This window comes from Limanda limanda, chromosome 6 (assembly GCF_963576545.1).
Source record: "Limanda limanda chromosome 6, fLimLim1.1, whole genome shotgun sequence".
NCBI classification, from domain to species: Eukaryota; Metazoa; Chordata; class Actinopteri; order Pleuronectiformes; family Pleuronectidae; genus Limanda; species Limanda limanda.
The window spans coordinates 6,335,340-6,356,730 of record NC_083641.1 but is presented as its reverse complement, the minus strand read 5'-3'; the positions used below and the strand labels follow the sequence as shown (position 1 = coordinate 6,356,730).

At 41.5% G+C, this 21,391-nt stretch overlaps 2 protein-coding genes across 3 annotated transcripts; both read right to left on the bottom strand.

The window, feature by feature from the left end:
* Positions 1–1,001: 1,001 nt before the first annotated feature.
* On the bottom strand, positions 1,002–5,627 carry ccnp (cyclin P). The gene is made up of 9 exons (XM_061073447.1): positions 5,574–5,627; positions 4,574–4,693; positions 4,326–4,404; positions 3,872–4,050; positions 3,182–3,280; positions 2,639–2,794; positions 2,396–2,554; positions 1,332–1,510; positions 1,002–1,161 (listed from the first exon to the last, which is right to left on the bottom strand). The coding sequence occupies exons 1-9, from the start codon at positions 5,625–5,627 to the stop codon at positions 1,002–1,004; spliced, it is 1,185 nt and encodes a 394-aa protein (XP_060929430.1).
* A 3,498-nt stretch (positions 5,628–9,125) lies between these two features.
* Positions 9,126–20,895, bottom strand: akt2 (v-akt murine thymoma viral oncogene homolog 2). Of its 2 annotated transcripts, none has more exons than XM_061072690.1 (14): positions 20,476–20,895; positions 18,428–18,595; positions 18,049–18,180; positions 17,829–17,940; positions 15,837–15,990; positions 14,696–14,827; positions 14,512–14,577; positions 14,361–14,429; positions 12,765–12,887; positions 12,413–12,541; positions 12,083–12,297; positions 10,841–10,928; positions 9,776–9,878; positions 9,126–9,650 (listed from the first exon to the last, which is right to left on the bottom strand). In XM_061072690.1, exons 2-14 carry the CDS (start codon positions 18,471–18,473, stop codon positions 9,571–9,573), a joined length of 1,449 nt encoding a protein of 482 aa, XP_060928673.1. In that variant the 5' UTR covers positions 18,474–18,595; positions 20,476–20,895; the 3' UTR covers positions 9,126–9,570. The 2 variants fall into 2 exon arrangements, with proteins under 2 accessions (XP_060928673.1, XP_060928674.1); XM_061072691.1 differs by lacking the exon at positions 20,476–20,895 and adding an exon at positions 20,200–20,329.
* Between the last annotated feature and the right edge of the window lie 496 nt (positions 20,896–21,391).

Genomic DNA, 21,391 nt, shown 5'->3' with positions numbered 1-21,391 from the left:
GTGATTAAACTCGTGAAACAGAGAAGTACCGTCATGTAATCCACTGATTTCAACAATGTAACTGTATTCTGAATACCATCTATTTAATTTGTAACTGTAACGGAATACAGTTACTCATAATTTGTATTCTAAATACGTAACGCCGTTACATGTATTCCGTTACTCCCCAACACTGTGTATAGAGCAGGTGTAGGAGAGGATCGATGTTCCAGTTTGTGTGCATTTGTTTTCCTTTCACGTGAAAAAAGTACTATTCTTCATGTAAAGGTGTACTGCAGCTGTCCCATGTTATTTAACTTCACAGCCAATCAGCTGTGTCAGCATGCTTACATGTGACTCTGAAGCTTGTTTTGAAGGAAGAAAACAAAATAGTTGAGACGAAACCAGGCCCTCTTCCGTATTACTTAGTGTTAGAAACAAGGCTTTGGTCGGTCGAGGCCTTCATCGTGCAGATGTGGGCGTTATTTCATCTAAACTGGGTTTGGAACTGGGAGTGGCCAACTTTACAGTTATGCAGTGGGAAAGTGACTCTGAAGTCATTCTGTTCGATCGGTAGAAATCATAGTGTGGAAATGCAGAAACTTCACAACGTTGAGAAAAATAACTTGCTGAAGTACGATACCTTTGCAGCAGAGACTTTATTTTTACATTAAAATTTTCAAATATAGATATGATAGACAACCCACAACATTTCCACAAATGAAAAGACAAGGACACATCATTACAATGAAAATATTATTTTTTTTAAATCGGCTGCAAGATAAGATCATAAAACACATGTGCGACTAGCCTGGCTAAATCACATGCATGCGTATTGCATGCAGTTCTCTATCCAACAATTTCCATTAAATCTTTCAAACGTCTTCCTCACCCTTCTCCATGGTAATTCCTCAGGATCCAGAGGCGTGGAACACACAGGAGTCAAGTGCTCAAGTTATAACAGTCTAGTACCTCTACCTTGAAGCTCCGGGATTCTGTGAAGCTCCTGTGAGTCAGATATGTCAAGTACGTACACCCAACAGAGCCGAGGCCATCTTCAGACCCGGGTGTCTGCTGACGTGCATGGTCTCTGGGGAGGAGAATTTAATAAAAGTTCTACAGGTCTGGTATTTGGCTGCAGCGTTGGCCAGAATGTGCATGATGGTCAGCAGGGCAGTCTCACTGAAACGCACAAAACAGTGAGGATTGATAGTGGATAATACATTTCAAAAGTAGAAACAGGGCTAGATGACTGCAGAGCTAACAATGTCGGAAATGAGGGCATTGTGGCAAGAGGTCTTTGCTCAGAGTCAAGTGATAGCAGACAGTCAGTTGATAAGGTGAGTGCACACCTGCCGACATGGATACTGGTGGCCAGGCACCATGCGGCCTCTCCCTCCGGGGTCGGGGGCTCTTGCAGGACTTGGCGGGACAAGCAGAGGGCGGCTCCAGCCAGCTGTGAAGGGAGGAACACCACACACTGGCCCTCCAGCAGAGAGAGCTCCAGCAGGTACCGAGCCATCCACACCACCTGGTGGCGCAAGACGACAGATTGGAATTAAACTTCAGACTTCACTTGCTGAGGACGCTTCCATTAAAAAAGACACCATGACTCTTCATATTTACATGCACATTTCTGATAAAAGTGCTATGGTTTACAACAACTATGGGAGTTGTTGTAAACAGTAGCCAATTGCACTGAATGTGCATCACAACTCCCACAACAGAGTTAGGAGCAGCTCAACGCGTAGAGCCGTGACGGTCAGCTGCTCGCCACCCCCTGCGATCTTCAGCATAGGTCTGTGCATCGTCAGTAACTGGCAGAATTTATTGTCACAGGCAAGGAATTAAAAGCGCCTTTCAGACTTGCACTGCAGTCCAGCCAGGCCCCTGGTAACGTCAGAGGAAGCCCATGTTAGAATGAAGTGAGAAAATTCACAGAAAATGCACATCGACCAAGTGGGTGTGTTAGTGAAGATCAAAACACGCAAAAGCATAACCAAATATACCAATATCTCCGAATACGCTGGTATTATGAGATTTCCAGAACATAATTTACATGTCCTGTTCTGCCTCCGACATCTAACCAGGTGCCTAACCTCGCCTGATTTTAATTGATGTTGTGAACGCATATGCCCGGGACAATCTTCTGCTGTGTTCTTCATAAGTAAAAGACAAACTCCAGGAAATGTCTGAACACTATTTCCACACATTTTTAATTCTGAACGAAATCCCATCAACGCAAAATTTGTAAACTTTGCAGTGCATAGTGCAGGAAGAGTCAATCAGTTCAAACTGTTATACAGGAAGAAAAAAGACAGGTTAAATAATATTTTGTCAAATATTTGGCATTTAACAAGGGGTAAATAAACAATTAACACAGGATTAAAGCTGAGAAAATATTTTTCAGATCTACCTTTGAACTGCAGCGAGCAATGGAGGCAAAAAGGAGAAGGAAGTACAGAGGGGGACAGTAGGTAAAATCAAACTTGAGCCCAGAGAGGACTTTGCGCTCCATTCGCAGTAACTGATGCTTTGTGTAGGTGTGGTCCATTAAGTAGCAGAGTCCAGACACCTGCAGGAAGAACCAAGACATAAGAACGAGGCTTTGGGAAATCGGTCTGATGCATTAAGAAGTAATTTGGTGGAGGCAGCGTACCTCAGGGAGGAGACACTCTTCTTGCTTTGCAGCAATGAATAGGCAAACCATGCCGAGGAGCTGCAGATTGGCTGGGGTCACTTTAATCTGACGCAATGCACAGTTGAGGAGGTGTATGGCCAGATAGAGGGTCTCTTCCTGGAAATGGATCATTTCCTGGTTGGAAATAGATACAATTTAAATCCACTGGTGAAAAAATTAATAAAAAACTATTTAATTATTTTATTACTCAGTACTCAGTAAAGCGCATACCTTCGCCAAGAGTTTCCTTAAAGTCAATCAAGCTGCATCAAATTGTATCAGTTCCATAAATATGCCAGATTTTCCCCTGATAATCAGTAAAAATGTTGAAAAACACCTAGTCTCATAATGTTGAAGAAAGTGATAATAGTTCCTGGATCCACCCCCTGTTGGGGACCAAAATTTAATGGGTTCTTCACTGACCCATATCACATCCTTCCACCAAGTTTCGACAAGCACATGAATTAATATTATACAAACTTTGCTTTGAGGATGAAGAAACCCATTAAAAGTAAGACTCACATGAACATGAATGAGCCAGTCTACCAGCACACCTCGAGTGGCATCGGTAAAATGCCGGGGCAGGTCAGCGTTGGGAAAAAAGTTCCGTGTTTGAGTTCTCTGTAGGATGAAAGCAGGAAATAAGGAGCACATGGTAAAAGCTTGAGCTGTGTCTCAATTCAGGGGCTGCATCTTTTAGAGACTGCATTTGAGGACAATACAGTTCCATTTAAAAAAAAAAACACAAATGAGCCCTTCCATCCCCTAGAAATTCAGCTCCAACAGTTAGATCCTTCCCAGCCCGACTTATCCCCGGAGCCATTCTTCCAAAGAGGAAATGGCACTGGCAGGTGATGAGACGTCCAGTGCCTGAGTATCAAAGTTCAACTCAACCCAACACATAAGACAGAGGGGCATTCAAACTTGCTCTTCATGTCAAACTTTAGCTATGTTGCCAGGCAACTGCAATAAGGGCAGGACGAGCTGGTGTTGCCCATCACTAAAAGCCTCTGTAGACCAGACAGTCGTAGTTGGGTTCAGCGTTCACGGGCTGTGCGTCACACAAAAGGAAGCCAGACAGTCCCTGTCCTCTGAAGGATGCGGCCGCTGAATTGAGACACAGCTTTAGTGTTACAGTGTTCTCCCTTGTAAATCGAGTCCTTCATACTCAGACATGAAGCACTTTAACAACCTCTGTTCATGTCGTCTCACCAAAAACATGACCAAAAACATGTCCCAGCCGTATGTTCGGTCCCATACGAGGCCCAGTTTCTCCAGGGCCATCTCGACTTCATGGCGCAGCAGGCTGGGTACCAGCGCCTGAAAGCTGTGGAGACTCGGCAGGCCACGAGGGTAAAGAAGCATGTGCTCCTCCACACACCCGTCGACATCTACACAAGATTGAAAGGACAACAAGATAGTGTAACACAAGATGCAGCCAGATTGGTTTCAGCCTCTTTTTTTTTTTGAGTATTCATGAAACACATTTAGGCCTCTCAAAGAAAAAAAAAACACTTCTAAGAAGCCCAAATTCCATGAAGAAAAATGGCTGCTTAAATTTCATTATGCAACTGTCATTCTATAATTTCATGATAAATGTTGAAAATTGTGGTTATCCGCATAATAAGGAACATTTCTCTGGGGAAATCATTGGTATTGATTGCACTACCGTCTGAGTGCGTCAGACTGTCTTCATGTAAACCCATGATGATGCCTTCACTGGTTTGCGTTAATAACCTCCTTTCCTGTAAACAGAGAAACACCTTTCTTTTTACACAAGTGCAAATTACATCTGCAAGAAGAATTGTTAGAAGCAAGACAGAGAAAATGGGAAATGCCAAGACTATATATGTGCTGGGGAAAGTAAGATGAGAAGATGCACGTTTCAGGTGATCATCAGGACGGACTGCGTACCCATCTGCATTCTAGCTCCACTTTGACAGGCACCTTCCGGGACTCTTCTACAGGCTGCCAGCGGTCTATAGGTCCACAGGCATTAGCCAAAGCTCTTAACGGGGCCCGCCTTTCATCCACCTGGAGGGACAAGAAGATCTTTTACTGTTGCAAACCTAGACACCGGAAAAAAAAATGTGCAGCCATTCTTTATGACCGCAACGAATACCAAAGTGTCTTTGCACCTGTGACGCTTCCAAAATGTAGCTGCAAGAGTTTCTAATCTAAAGAGACAGCCCACATCATCCCTGTCCTTAAAGCTTTAATGGAGAAGCAGCTTGTAGTCATTATACAGCACAGCACTGGAACCAAATACCTGATTATATTAGGAATGCTGCATCCAGTGTACCTTTTAAAACCAGGTTAAAAACTTAATTAAAGTGCCTTTAACTGAACTATTTTATAAGGACAAACCATCATTGCATTTTATTCAACCTGTATTTCACACTGTTCCATCAATTAGCCTAATTTCTGATCGAGATTTATCCTATTGATTTTATCCCTTTCCCACGTATTCTATTTAATCCACTTTATTTAAATTGAAAACAAATTGTGGCTTCATTATTTAATTGTTTACATTTTTTATTGTTTTTTATGGCCCTGAACAGCACCTTGATCGAACCTGCGTATTAAGGTTCTTTTTAAATCGGACTGCCTTGCAGTGTATGTCGGGATGTTTTTCATGGACAGAAATCAACTTGATCAAATAGTGATTCACTTGTGATCATCAACACGGACCATCCAATCAGAGACTCCCTGAAAACTCACGGCAGCTGAATGCAATTACATACATGATGGATTAAAATCCATTGGAATTTATTCAAACACAAAAGTCCTACACGACTTGCTAATAAAACGTTACCCAGGAAATGTTTAACTTCCCTCAGACACTGTTCAGTAATGCACCCTGGTGAGACATAATGGTTGTTCCACATGTGTGGAGCGCGCTGCCCAGGCTCACCCTCTTGTGTAAGTCCAGCAGGGGCTTGGGGTCGGAGACGCCGGTCTTGGCCATGGTTACAGCCGGAGACAGAGTTTCCGTTCCGGGCCGATGCAGCTACTTATCCACAGGTGTCGACGGAGGCGTGGAGCAGAGAGAGCGGCCATGCTGCCCGGAGGGAGCCGCTCATATAGACACAGGTGAGACAGCTGGACCCCACTGATTGGCATCCACCCCCAGAGAACCAGCACTTCCTGTCCACGCTTTCAAAATCCATGCGTGTGTGTTTATGTTTTGTCCAATGTGTCTATGACTTCCTTCACATATCGTTTTTATTATTTTACACTGCACATGGCGCCAATGCCATGACTTCTGATTCTATTCAATATATTCAAACTTTCATTCTAGATATTCGAACTTTTAATCCAGATATTCAAACTTTCGTTCAATATATTCAAACTTGTATTCAATATTTCTATTTATTTAAATGTTCCATTCCATATATTCAAGTTTCATTCCAACTTTCAGTCAATGGTTCATAATACATCAAACTTCACCAAAGATAACTGTTACAGTATGGCTGGGCATTAAAACAATGTCAATAATTATTGCAATATAATTTGTGTTAATTAAGTGTTGGCCAGAGTTTAAACACACAATTATCCCTCAGGAGCAAAAATGTGTCTTTAAACTTGAAAGAAAGATTTATTATCATTTACATTTCTCATAATGATAACCAACATCAACTGATCTGAAAGCTTTAATCTTGAAATACCTTTCGGCCATATTGTACGTTGCAGTGAACGGAGAGGGAGCAGGTGGAGATTGTATACTGTAAAAACTGCTTAATAAGAGAAACACACACAGAGGTTTATTCAGTAAAAATGTTTACTGGCACATGATAGTTGCAAATGTTATAAGCTACCATATTGTAGCAGGTATCACCCGTTACGTTGTAAAGTCTTGCAAAGGGGGGTGAGACTGTCTACCAGGACAATGTCCTCCCCTTAAAGATTGCTTTATTTTCTTTGTCCTCTGAGCCTCAGCTAACAGGGACAAGCAAAGGAAAATCTTGTTACACCAGCATCAGGTGTGACAATCGTGACTGTTGATCACATTCAAATATACAGAGAAGCAAGGTAACCATAATAAAGCTGCAAATCAAACACTACAAAGCTGCAGACCTCCCCTTCTACTAATGCTGCATTCATCAAGCTTTTTTTGGTATTTACACAATAGTGAAGAGGCACTTGTTGTGCCCGTGTATGCCTACAGGAGAGGTCAGGGTATTAACTTGCATGTTTAACTGTGAAGCATTGCTTAAAGCGTGGCTAGCAGCAAGATTCAGTGTATGGCTTTACAACCAATATTAAAAAAGTTCAGCAGCACCCCCTATGGCCGTGATAGCAATGAAGGCAAATCCACAGTGGTGTCCCAACCATATATCTATGGTCCCAACAGTGCAGTGGTTGTGATATCCAGTCTTGCTGCTTCCTTAGCAGGACGCTAGGCTAGAGTATGGTGGCTGTGCCTGAGCCAAGTGAGAAGAGGTGCTGGAGTTGTTAACTGTAAATCAAAGCCATTCCATCACATTATCGTCTGCAGGAGCTGGGGCAGCGATGAGTCAAACATCTGGTGCTTTTTTTGTTCCCGTGTCTTCTTCATCATGTTCACTCAAACATCTCACAGTCACCCTCCATCACTCACACAAACTTAAATAGAAGCAAATCAATATGTGGCATGAGGTGTGTCCCAGCAAACGCTTTAGCTAAACCTTGCAAAAAATGGCTGTTTGGGTAAGTGCTCTGAAGAGAATCAAATCGAATTTTTAACTTGACCAATCTAGGATTGTGTATTTTACACACGCTGAGCTAACATAAGCATAATTATGCTAATTATAAACAGTGATTTCAATGACTTGCTTATGCAAACCAGAAATTAACTTCCCCAATTAAAATCATATAACTGATCATTAGCTAAACTAGCAATCTTCGGCCAGAAACCCCATTGAAATGAAGAACTTAATCAAAAAGAAAGCAGTTTAAAAAAACTTTTAATATATTTTTTATATAATGTATACTTAAACAAGGTGTCTTCCAAAATTGAGAAATAGATGGACAAAAAAGGAGAAACACACAGAAAAAACAAAACAATGACAAACAAAAAGGTCTTGATGTTCCTTTAGTGAAGCGCAACCAACATCTCTTCCAGCAATATGGAATTGTACAACACTTGTCGACATGCAAACATTTCAATATGATCGCTTCTTTCGATCATGTGCTGTCAAAACCCAAAACCACACAAAACATGAGCGGATCTTTTTAATTAGCGCCCCCTGTCTGCAGGTTGATGGTTGGTCGACCAGCCCGAGCAGCATGTAGCTGGACTGCAAAGCTGCAGACTGTTGCTCCAGACATAGACCTACATAAATTTAAGTGCTTTGATACAGCATTAAAGAAAACGCTTAACCCAAAGTAACTAAACATCAACTGTGGAATCATTTGAAGTGTGAAAAATCCACCAAGTCAGTTAAGTTTTTAGCCTCATCATGAAGGCTTGACAACGATTGAACTTTTTCCATTCTTTAAATACAGGAACATTCAAAGGCTTATTTTTTAAAACACATACATTGATATTAAAAATTGAAAATGAACAAAAGATTGGTTCCTAACTCCACGACTAGGGAGTGAGAATCATCGGGCCGAGGACAGCAAGCGGCTGTGTTCGTCTACATTTGTCACTCAAGACGGGTTGGGGGAAAACTGTGATTAAGCGTACAGTCTCTCGTTCCCTCTTTCCTTCTATGAATCCTGTCTTTAACACGTAGCACGACTGGCCTTAATGAAAACATACGCCTCCGACCAGCAGCGAGTTGGTCGGCCAGTCATACGGTCTGGACATAGCAAGGTGGACTCAGAAGAGCCCGACTGCTGTTTCACTCTGAATTAAATTAATGCAGCATTTAAAGCAAAGATAAGCCATGCATGAGATCTCAGTTTCTAATCCTGACTGAGTCAATTTTAGCGCCAAGCCAATCAAAGCTATCATAAATTACATGCTTGTTCCCTTTAAAAAAGGCCATTGATTGTGCCATGTAGTGTCTTCTCAATATACCATCAAACAGTTTTGAGTTGTTGTTTTTTTTAAACATGCATAAAGCAGACAAATGGATGGTTGAGAATCAAAAAAAAAAAAAAAATTGTTCATACATTCTCCTGCACTCATATGCACACACCCATACACTCACGCATCCGCTCATGTACAAACACAGTGCAAACACAGAAATGGCAACCCTCCTCCTCGCCCTCCCCCATTTCCCCCCTCCCCCAACGGTAGGAACTGTCCCACACTTGATTTGTAACAGCAAGTTCCAGAAAGAGCACTTGTTAAAAAAATGAAAGAAAAAAGAAAGCAGAAATATGGCTTTACATTTAAAACTGTAACAACTGATGAATCTTTCCTAATTTTGTTAAAATTCTATCAAGTACATTTGTGTTTGTGTCTATATATGTAGTCTATGCATGGGTTGGTTGTGTGTGTGTGTGTGTGTGTGTGTGTGTGTGTGTGTGTGTGTGTGTGTGTGTGTGTGTGTGTGTGTGTGTGCACGTGTGTGTGTAGCAAGGGTACAGCTGGTAAAGAGGTGGGACTTGCTGGCATAACCTGGTTTACAAAGTATCAAGGCTCTGATGTGTTGCCCAGTGTAGTGCAGCAGAGGTCCTGCAGGGAAGCCTAACGCCAGCCCTGAGAGGACGAGACAAAGCTGCCAGTCTATGCACACAAACCTGCTGAGGTCGGTCATTCACAGCCCGTGTGTTCACTTCATACATGATGATCCACGTCTTGTCTGAATTGCCAATATGTGTGTGGATATGTGTGCGCGTGCATTTAAGACCAAATGAGAATGTGTCTTGTGCCAGTTTTGGTTTGTGTCGTTCAGATTCCCCCCAGCAGTGCGGGTGTGTTATGTGGGATTGTGATTGTGTGTTAAGTCTGCCTGCTTGTTCAAGAGTCTGAGTAATCATTCCCGTATGCTGGCAGAGTAGGAGAACTGTGGGAAGTGCGTACGCTGATCTGAATCCTCTGCATCTAAACTGTCATCTGGAGTATGCACAATGGGAGAGAAAAAAAACAATTCAAAATGTTGTTAAAACTCAGTTCACCAAAAACATGTGAATCAAATATTCAACCACAAATAGAAGGTGGACTGGAGCAGATCTACTTACACTTATCTGGAGGAGTTATCGTGATAGTTTGTGCTGTGAACTCATCATCAAAGTAGCGTGTGTCTGTCTCTGATGTTACCTGGGGCTTAAATGGTGGAATAAGCTGAGGAGAAGAAAATCACAAATTTTAAACTCAGATCATCATCTAGCTATCATACAATTCCAGAAATATATCCGTTTGTACTTGCATCACGCTTGGCATGTGTGTTGTTACAGGCCCATGGAAGTGCAGTGCTGAATTTGGTACATTTTGGATGCTTTTAATATGAATAAAGGCTTAATTAACAGGCAGCGAGCATTCTGATTACCCAGGTCTGCGTACTGAATCGAGCTTCACAGACTTTGGATTAACAGGTAAAACAACTCTTTGTGCAGCAGCGTCAGGGTTCTGCAGTCAAGCAGCTGGTCTTTGGTTACTTCCCCACTATTACTCTTTCCTTTGATAACTCATGAAGTCAGCAATGGATACGCCTGGCTTCAATACTACTCTGGGATTTCGGAGCTGCTAAAACAAAGAAGTTTAGAAATGCTGCTGGCCCCGTGTGCATTTAAGTCTGGCAGGGCAGAAACAGAAATGTTGGGAAACGATGACGTAGCCACTAGAAGTGACAATGCCTGCATCATTCATGCTGCGCACTGCCAACCGAAACGAGCCAAGCTGAGGTAGAACAATTACGGAGGAAAACAACTGGCATTGGCCTCAGCTTCCTCTGGTGAACGCAACATGGTTCCATGTCAATAACAATTGTTGCTGACCCTGTTGTCTCTCCGTTTAAACCGGTTGACGTGTGCCTTCCTATTACCTACGGCACATGTTCAGTGTACGCGAGTGGTCATGTAAAATGTGTTTTCAGGCATATTAGTATGGACAGGAATTAAAGCTGATACAGAGCCAAAACGCCAACTTAAAATGTAGTAGGATAGTTTTAGCCTGAACTTGCTGTAGCTCAATTACTGCAGCTCATGTTTACAGTTTAAGAAAGAAAGCTGTCACCATCATTACCACAGCGCAAGCAAGCAGCTTGTTCCTAAAATGTCACATTATATGTTTTACACCAGTGTCACCTTTCTATCAGTGACATCCTGCCAGTTGATTGAGGTGAAGAACTTGTGGCTCATCACATCTTTGGCATCGTCTGGTCCACCTCCGAGCCTTTAAACAAAACAAAAACACCATCATTATCACACACTGATCAGCCACCTTTTCTTTAAACACGTTATTGTGCAAACCTGGTCATTAGGAGTTCGACAACAAGCACTGATGATGTGTTGTTCTCCTCCCGACTTGTATTTACTTATTTCTAGATACCTTAATTTCCTGACCACTTATAGGTGCACATGTTTTTAAGCCTGCAGGCAGGGCTCAATGTGCTAATTTTAGCAGTTGTTTGACTGTTACAGGAAACACAAGGTTCTCCAACAAAACAACAATCAATTATGTGCTTGTGAGGCCATTATCCCGGACCAAAACGGATCAAGCAGGAACACGGGCTTAAATAACGTGGTTACTTATTTTGTAACTGAATATGTTGGACCCAATGTGAAAGATTCAGAAGAGTTATCAAGTGCAGCAGACGAGCCATAACATCCCAGGAAGAAAATGTTTTTCCTCGAGCTGTTTGGATGCTCCTTCACGAAGCAGACATTCAGCTGGACAGCTGTTGTTTACACAATGAAATGGTACACAACCAGTAACCATTTATTTCCTATATTGCCGCCACACATTGATGGCTGATAAAAACAAACAAACACATAAATATGTTTGATGTAATTCACCCAGTTATCTACAGTAATATCATAGGCAGAAGGCATTCAAGTTTTTTTTTTACTGAGAAATGTCCAGCTCTGTACATCACATTTCTTTAATAATCCAATATAAGGACTCATGGAGAAAAACATTTGATTATGTTTGAGTTTATTTCAAAATTTCAATACTGCTCCTTCGGCAGTCAGAAACAAAAAGTAAACAATGATTTCTCCTCTCGCTGTGAAATCCTCCGATGGAGGTTTTTGACCAGCGTTGGTGGAAATAAGGTGGTTAGGTCATTTCCCTCTTCTCAACTAACGTTTTACTAAAGTGGCTCACACACTGAAAAATGTACTCACGAGAGGAGATTCAGGTTAGGAAACCGTGACATTATGAAACCACGGTTATGGTAAAATCGGTTAATCACAACATCTCTAAATACCACTGTATCATCCTTATATGACTGTAATAAGAGCTCATTCTATATCCTGATTAAGATGATGGTACTCCAGCTCCCTCTGATTCACCTCTTAGTCTAAAAGCCATTACAGTACACACACCTTTGTTTAGGATCCTTTTTGAGCAGGCCAGCCAGCAGGGCCTTGGCTTCAGGGGCTAGGTTCTTGGGGAAGCGGATTTCCTCCATGAGGATGAGCTCAAAGAGACGTTCATGGTCTTGGTTGTAGAAGGGCAACCGACCACACATCATTTCATACATGACCACGCCCAGTCCCCACCAGTCCACAGCTCGTCCGTAGTCATTGTCCTCAAGCACCTGACAAGGTAGAAATGAAAAGTTTAGAGAGAAATAAAGAGACTCACAGCCCTGTGGCATCAGTGCGTCTTTACATAACCTAGGTCACTGAAGTCCACAGCTATTGTGATGTTACCTCTGGTGCCAGGTACTCCGGGGTTCCACAGAAGGTTTTCATGGTGGCGCCATCTGTGATGCCCTCTTTACATAACCCAAAGTCAGTTATCTTTATGTGGCCATCCTTGTCTAACATGAGGTTTTCCAGCTGTACAGGGAAAGATTTAAAGAGTTAAATTAGTTGACAACTGGAACTGGACAAGTATTAAAAAGATGAATTAAGTGGCAAGAGCTCATGGGTACAGAACAAAAAAAAAGTTAGTTGTTGAAAATGTTCATCATGACAATCTAACATTACAGCATATTCAGAATAACCCTCCAGACACTTTTACAATATATTGCCACATTATGAGAGCAAGCAGATATCTTACTTTCAAATCCCTGTAAACGACATTGCGTGAGTGTAGGTACTCCAGTGCTGATACTATTTCTGCACCATAGAATCGTGCTCTGTCTTCTGTGAACACCCTGTCCCGCGATAAGTGAAAGAATAGCTGCAAAGGAATAAAAATGAACAGATGAAGGAACAGTTCCTCATTTTCCCACAGATATCAAATCAAAATTATTCCTTCTAATTGATTTCTTGTTCCTTGCAAATCATATAATGTGTGCTTTTAAACCTTTGTGTGGATGTCATTTACAAATTAACCTTTTTAATCTAAATCTTTTGGATCAACAACCAACCCACAAAATATGTATTTCTTCTGCTAAGGACATTCTGTTTTTGTTGGTGTTTGTTAGTTAACAGGATTACTCAAACTACATGGAACATGAGCCAAGAGGCAAGAAACCATTACATTTTGTAATAGACCCACATTAACAGGCAATTCCAGGATTTTCCCCCACCTTCTTTGACATGGCAAGATAGTGCCCTTCAAGTTTATTTAGGTGACAATAGACATTAACAGGTGTACTTTAGTTCAAAATGTAAATGTGCCAGATTTAGCCATACAGCCTGGTTTTCATCTGCGGTCTCTAGTAGGTTGATTGTAAAAAAAAAAAAAAAAACATAGGGCTGGACGATATGGAAAAAAATCTCATCATGATAAATTTCTTCCCATCAGTCGATATATATATATATATTGCGATATAAACCCAATAACCTGAAAATAAAATGTTTGCACATTTGTGTTTATGTACAATGTTCTTATGTACAAAAGTTTTTTCTTATGCATAAAACAGATTGAAAAAACAGTGTTGCTTCTTCTGCAGCACGTTCCGTCATAATCTGCAGGAGTCTGTGTGTGTCAGCTTGTCTCTGAGGTCTGATAATCACATCGATGACGTCGGACCATGTCTCTGGATCATTCCGGTCACTTTAACCCCGATTTCCTGTGTGCGTCACGTTACATCTCGTGTTGTCTAACAGGTTTAAACATCTGTCTCAAACTCTCGAGCGAATCAAATCAACACAAAATAAACGTCAGTCCTGTACGTGTCCTAATAACTTGTCACCAGTGATGGTGTTAATTGTTAAGGTGTAAATTGAGCATAGGTTAGATGGGGATTTGAGGAGGAAGCAGACTCTGACCGGAGACTCAGTACAGGACGACCGGCCCTTTAATGTGCATCTGTCTTGGTCCTTGGTCCTGAAGCAGCAGTGTTATAATTATTCAATGAAAGAAACCCGCTGAAACTATGAATGTAGCTGAAAACATAATAATGACTAGTCACTGTTTCGATGCAGTGTAGTCCGCCTCTGTGTAGGAAAATGGATAGTATGAGTTCTATGGACCTGTCATACGTTTCTACCGAGGAAAGTTATATCGCGATAATTATCGATATTGTTTTATCACCCAGCCCTACAATAACACAGACTTGTGTACTAAAACACTAAAGCATATAGACATACACTAACCAAGCAATCCCTACCACATATTAAAGAGTCAGTTCGAAACTGTTCATTATCAACAAATCAATAGCACACACAGGTATAAAAAAAAAAAAAAAAAAAGAGTAAAACTTACTTCTCCTCCATTTGCATACTCCATCACAAAGCATAGCCGGTCATGTGTTTGAAATGCATATTTTAGTGTCTGCCGAGGAAGAAACAAAAATATTTGTTTGTATTACACTAAATAAACAGTCCATTAATTTTAACAGACAATAGTAACTTACTGTTAGAAAGGGGTGCCTGGTGTTTTGGAGAACTCTGCTTTCAGTAACTGTGTGTGCCACTTCATCCTAGAGGAATAATAACCACACAAAGACTTAATTAGAGCATGTACACAAGATCATGTAGCAACAGATAGCTAGAGCTGTTTAAGAAGAAGACTTGAATGTGATTGTGATCAGCACTAACTTTAGCAATGATGACTTCTTTACGGAGGATTTTCATGGCGTAGTACATCCCTGTGGCCTTTTCTTTCACCAGAATCACTTTACCAAACGTCCCTTTGCCCAGCAGCTTCAGGTAGTCGAAATCACTCATGGTCTGTAAGAGCAAAGGTCAAAGATAAGCAATGATAAAGAACTGCTGATGCACTCACACCACAGTGAGCTTATACCCAGTTTTCATTAAAGACACCATTCCTTTATCTCAATTCAGGGGCTTCATCGTTCAGAGGCTGCATTTGAAGACCATTTGCGTCACAGCGGCGCGCCTATGCTGTCCTATTTTGAAGGCTCCTCTATATGCGTCTGTCAATCCCCCAAGCAATGAAGTCTCTAACAGGTAGATCCTTCCCGACCCACCTATTCTAGGATTCATTGCACGCCAGAGGTTAATGTTTTTAAAAAGGGGTTAATGGCAGCCCCCGAGAAAATATCAGAAGAATACACTTCTCAGTAAACCAATGTTAAAAAAGCAAGGGGCATTAAAACTTTCTTGTGTGTCCAACGACCGCTCAGTTACTAAAACTGTTACTAGTTACAGATTGTTGAAATCCTCCACAGACCAGACTATCTCGTTTTGGTATGTTGCTTGTGGTCTATGCTGCCTATGAAGACCACATCCTTCGTAGAAAGCAGCCCGTGAATTGAGACACAGCTGATGAAGGTTATATCTGTGAGTTTCGATTGGGACTGTGTGTTATGTAAAATAAAAAGGGCTTCTCTGAAATGTACAGAAAGAGCATTTTGATGTGTCAATGGATTCCCGTTGTACTGTCCCTACTAAAGTGCTTGGAGTGTTCATCAAGTTTAGAAAAGAGCTATATAACACAGACTATTTAAATAGATACAGACCATATTACATGTGTACATACATTTCACACCTCATAACAGGGTCAATAGGCCAAATGTTCAGTTCACTTCATGTTAATCAGCACTGGAAAAAATACATCTACAAATCCCACCCCCCGAATCATTTTAGGGTTACTTCACACAAAAAAAGCCTTGAGAAAGAGGCTTAAAGTTTTAACAACTTGCTCAATAAAGATGAGCTTAGCTTGACAAACACAGCAAACACTCAGCTGCCAGGCACTGCTTGTGCAAATACTGACCACTTTTTTGTTGGACTTGGACATAGCAATCTCCATCTCGTCTGTGCCGCTGCTGTCAGTTGGAGAGCCAAATTTGATCTCCATGGGCTCCTCATCATGCTGCTGACTCTTCAGGCTATTTGCCACCGCCTGGATCGAACGCATCCATTCCTCCCTGAACCAGAAGGAAACAAACACCACCCTTATCAATTTTAGCCTATTCCTTTTCCACATTACTCTGAACTTACACACACATATGAAATGTAAAAACAAAAGAGCCATAACTACACATTTTATTCATTTGTTCACAGAGATGATATAGGAGCACCAAAAATATATCTTAAAAGAAAAAGAGAAAGCTCAGTTTAGAAGGTGGAGGATAATCTGTACTATTCAGTGAGGGGGATGCTGGGATTTGGTACTTGGCAGAGCCAACGTAAACAAAACTCAATGACGATTGCTTAGGTTAGGGGTGAATAATCAGGACTAATCTGGCAGCAAATTCTATTTTGAGCATGATGGTCTTTCCTACTGCTCTCACATACACAAATAAATTCCACTGCCTGTAGTGAACGATTGGACCATTTAGGCCTTTTGTGTTTCATGAAAAAGTTCCTTTGTCTCCATCCACGCAACAATTTTTGAGTTTTAAAACCTATTACTGCTAAGTTTTGCCATCCACACTACAGAGTTTTCAAGGACCTAAAACAGACTAAACTTTTACTTTGAAAAACACCACGCTGTATTGTAGTCTGGACAAGCAAAGACTGAGAAGTTTGGAAACGATGATGCTATCACCCACCTTCATTCACTGATTGGTTATCATCAGTCTTGACTTGACTACCAACAGTGAATGCAAAATGTTGTGACAACTTACTGTCAGTGACAGTGCCACCTTGGTTTGTTTCTCTATCGAAACATTTTCTGTAACTAAGCAACCAACCCAACTGCAGAGTAAACTGTTTACACCAGTATGCAAATTAAAAGGGTGTGTTAGCACGGATAGGGAATATTACTGATGCTGAGCTCGAACACTTGTTGAGACAGAGACCGTTTTATATTTAAAATGGCGTTTTAAAATGAAAACATTATTATGGATGTAACATTCTATACTAGTTTTCACACAAAATGTTGTATGTATGGCAGTAACAGGCGCACACGTGCACAAAGGTCACTGCACACAGATTAAGAGTGACATTAAGTACACTGACTTAAAAGTGAAAGATAAGTTCTGGCAAAATAGAAATAACTGCCTTAATGCCACACCTGTAGTTGAAACTGTGATATTTGACTGTCTGTGTGCATGGTAAAAACAGTATGGATTGTGGCGCGAGCACGTGGTAGCTTGAGGTAAAGCAACCGAGCGAGTGAAGGTGCTGCAAATAGCGCTACACACACCAAGTTAGAGATCTCATATGTCACTATGAGAGGTGTTAAAGGTGTTTTGGTTCATACTGAATATGTGGTTGGACTAATTTGAGTATGGCACACCGCTACAGTCTAAATAAAAAAACACTATCCTATAAAGCTGGACTCTCATTCTTACTTTTCTTAATTACAACACAGTAAAACTTTTTTGCTCCACAGCAGAAATCATTTTCTAGAATTATTTATTATTAGTTTGTGTTGTGTTTAAACATGAGGCACATGATTTTACTGCACAGCAGTAAAAACAAAGCAAACACATTTATTAGCTGTGAACAAATCACACTTTAAATCACTTGAAACTTGTTCAGGTGTTTAAAAGAAACAAAGAAAAACATCAAGAGCAGTAAAATAGTATGTCGAGTTGGCTTTACTGAAATAGTATGAGGATCATGATGCAACTGAAAAGAGCTTTTAGTTCTATAAATTGGAAATAAGTTGTTTTAGCATTGGAAATTAAGTTTTAGGTTGACTGGTCTAAGCGCACGACAAGAACCCTCAATTTCGAACCAAAGCATCTCCTACCACAAGGTCAGAAAATATTACTTAGGACCAAATAAATCACCAAATAAAATCCTTGTCTCTTACCTCTCTTCGTTGCTATCCACATGGAAGGTGCGTTCGATAACCGAAGTCCACTGCAGGCAACGAATGACAAATGTGTTGGGCCTGGGACGCTCTGTTTTCATCAGCTGGCATTCTACAAAACACAGAGATGTCAGGTTATGCTGAAAATTTTAGAGCACCCTCAACCAAACGTCACCTGGCCATTTCATTGAAATGTGATAGCCAGATCTGGAAAACTGACCTGCGACAGAGAAATTGTTGAGCGGCGGGAGGCTGTGGTCACTGGACACCTCAGGCTTCTCTTTGTAGCCAATGAAGGAGCCATCACTCTTTAATATGAAGTAGCGAGGCCGCCAAGTTTTAATGTATTCACCTGAAAACACAGAAGGGTAAAGATGTTTGAGCCAAAAAATGTATGTTTGAGCACTTGCTTAAATTACTAGACTTAAATTAACTGAAACAAACTGAGCACTGTGGTTCTCGATCAGTGAAGAAGTTCCAAACTTAACAGAAACGTTACAGGGGAGGTTTTGTAATCAAAAGATAGTTATATCTATAGGTAGAGACAGTCACGTCAATGTAGACCCAAAATGATGGACAGCGAAATGGGACCCCCTTACCTCTCTTGTGGAGCCATCCCTCTCTCACAACACTGACTTCATTCATGCTGGGGCAGAAGACTGTCTGGGTTGGGAGGGGGCTGCAGACAAGCTGGTGGAAATGTGCAAACTGCTCCTATTGGTCGAGTGCCTGACAGTGGCTCAGACACAAAAACACCAATATAATACCTGGAGGAAGGGAACAGAAAGAGATCTCATTAATAGAAAGATAGGAAAATACAGAAACAAAGCTTACTGAAGTAGCTTTAACATGTAGTTACTTACAACACTCATTCATGTGGCAAGAGCTATAAACCACCCACATCGGAAAAAACCTCAAGAATTACAACATGTCCAGTTAATACTTTAACACATCAGTGCACTTTCACTCTTTGTTAAAAATTAAGAACCTCTGCTAACTTGTTATGGTGTGAGCTAAAAAAGTGGTGTGACTTCTGACTATTTATAATGAAATTTCTCACATAGCTTTGCGCAATTTCTTTTTACACTCATTGTCTTTTTTTTAGATGTAGAGGAACATTGAAACATAAATTTAAACAGACGACGTGTCTAAAGGAAGTAGCAATACAGCAAGGGAGGTGAATACAAAGAGTGAAACTGATAACTGTCTCACCACAGCAGTGTGAATACATTCTTCTTGTGAGCAACTGTGCTGCCTTGAAACACAACTCCACAACAAACAAAACTGCTGAAAGCTGCATGTCTGCTCGGCCCCCATACGTGACCATCTAATGATTCTGACAGTGACATCCACACCCGGACCAGTGCAACGACTATCAGGACCCAACTGGATATTAAAGGGCAAAATAACATACTCTCCCTGGCCTCTCTCACTGTCGTATTGTATCTAAACACATGCAGATTTATAGTTATGGTGTTGAAACCGATACCAGACTAAGATCAGAGAATTTGGCATTGACGCTACTAAACAGGAAAATGGAACTAAAAGCAATTTTGTCAAATGCAATAACCTCCCATGGATCTCGCTGAATGTTTGAAGGGAGGCCTTGGTGATCAGGGTCAGCCCTGAATGAACAGCTTAGGTTAGATAATAGGTTTAACAGAATTTCACAGCCCTTGTGTGAAAGTGATGGGGTTGAATGTAACAGTGCATACAATACAGTGAGCACGACACAAATAGTTTTTAAATGGCTTTGTTAACTCTTATTATTGTTATTATTACTACCATTATTATCTCTTTATTATTCAAGATTCAAAGATCTTTATTGTCATCACACTCGGGTACAATGCCACTGTAAGGGGATAATTTATATATCTATGTGTACATACACATTTTAAATGTATATAAACCTCATATTAAAAACGACAATAACAGAAAAAGTATCAGCATCATAAATAAGTACGTGCTGAAAGATAGAAAATATAGCACTTTTCTGAACAGTTACTTTCAGAGTGCTTAACACATCTAAACAAATCTGATAAATAGGATAAAATAAATTGAAAAAATAAAAATAAATAAGTAAATAATAATTTATGAGTTTGGCTTTACACAGGACATTAGTACTGTAGTAAGTAACCAGGTATGTGGTTGACATGTAGCACCATTTTAAAAAAGAAAAAGAGGTATAAATAAAACTGTATTCAGATTAAACTTGTAATATAATTCTGTGTAACTGATTCAAATAACAGGCTGTATTAAACACGGCCACAAAAAAAGCCACCCTAAAGTAAACACGACTCGTAGCGTGAGCACATCCTCCTCTCGGCGTAGCGGCTAGCTAGCTAACTGAGGCAAAGTCAACACACGTTACCTTCAAAGTTCACCACGGGTCGTTCGATTCTCTCTCGCAGCTCAACGAGAAACAAGTTGCTTCGACACTTAAGCCGAAGCTTATGGACAATCCGGGGCCGAGCGTCGCGCCAGACAGACCAACAGCAGCGCGGACACTGACCGTGACCGCATTACGGCCAAACAAGGCAGCTAGCCAACGTAGCAGCCGTCGAGCTAACGGCTAGGTAGCATGTCAGCTAGCCACTTGCGCTACTTCTCGTTAACCCTCCTCCTCCTCTCCTCGGCTTCCACTTACCGAGACTTCAGAGAGACGGAATTAAGCCCAACCACGCAGTCGATCTGTCCCCGGAGGAAGAGGCTCAGGAGTCCGCAGCACGAAGCTCCTAGCGGTGATCACGCAAAGCCCGTGTGTATTGAACTCTGTCAATGATCACACATCTCCAGCGGACAGCGAGAGGTTTTCTGCCCTCGCAGCGGCGGCGTGTTCGGTCTGTTGCTGCTGCAGTGGCTCGGCGACAGCACACGGTCCCACCGCGCTCCGACCTTCTGCCTGAGTACAAAACACTGATTGGAATCCCGGTCAGACGGAGCACAGAGCTGCTGCTGCTGCTTCTCCCAGGGTTCAGTGTGGACGGTCGCCTGCTCTTCGCGTGGAAGCCCTCCTCCTCGTCCCGGCCAGACAGCGCCACAAGCTCCGCAGACTCACGCTGAGACCGGAAGTGACGTACGAGGCCAGAGGGTCCACCACGCACTGCACCTGAGCGGTCGATGTGAAAGTACACCGAGTCCTGCGCTGAAACCTGGACCCCGGTCCAGCTGCACACCGCTGGATTACAGATTGTCCCAGGGATTAGAAATTCAAGTGAAGCGTGTCTTCATTTTAAACCAGCGACCCCGCCTCCTCGGTGAACCAGTAACTTTCTGCTCAGAGGAGAGCACCTGTTTTCTTTGGTTGCCAAACACCCAAACTACAAGCGCCTGCCAGTCCCCTTATGAAATCACATTTAAATTTGACTTGATTAATCTTAATTCAATTTGAATCTTCGCCAAATTGCATTCACTTAAAAACATAAATTCCTGAAACATGACAGATTGTTTACCCCTCCAATCAAGATCCATGAATTACTCCCTGAGAATTCACTGGAAATGTTGAAAAACATCCTGTCTTGCAATGTACTAGAGTGTGGTAGTTTTTGCGTAAACCTGTTAAC

Excerpts from the sequence above, each read along its gene's own strand:
- ccnp (XM_061073447.1), bottom strand. The coding sequence starts at position 5,627 with ATGGCCAAGACCGGCGTCTCCGACCCCAAGCCCCTGCTGGACTTACAC. Across the intron at positions 4,694-5,573 it reads TGCTGGACTTACACAAGAGG|GTGGATGAAAGGCGGGCCCC; the intron begins GTGAGCCTGGGC and ends TTGTCCCTCCAG. Across the intron at positions 1,511-2,395 it reads TTGCTCGCTGCAGTTCAAAG|GTGGTGTGGATGGCTCGGTA; the intron begins GTAGATCTGAAA and ends TTGCGCCACCAG.
- akt2 (XM_061072690.1), bottom strand. The coding sequence starts at position 18,473 with ATGAATGAAGTCAGTGTTGTGAGAGAGGGATGGCTCCACAAGAGAG. Across the intron at positions 18,181-18,427 it reads GGGATGGCTCCACAAGAGAG|GTGAATACATTAAAACTTGG; the intron begins GTAAGGGGGTCC and ends CTGTGTTTTCAG. Across the intron at positions 12,888-14,360 it reads AGTATGCAAATGGAGGAGAA|CTATTCTTTCACTTATCGCG; the intron begins GTAAGTTTTACT and ends ATTCCTTTGCAG.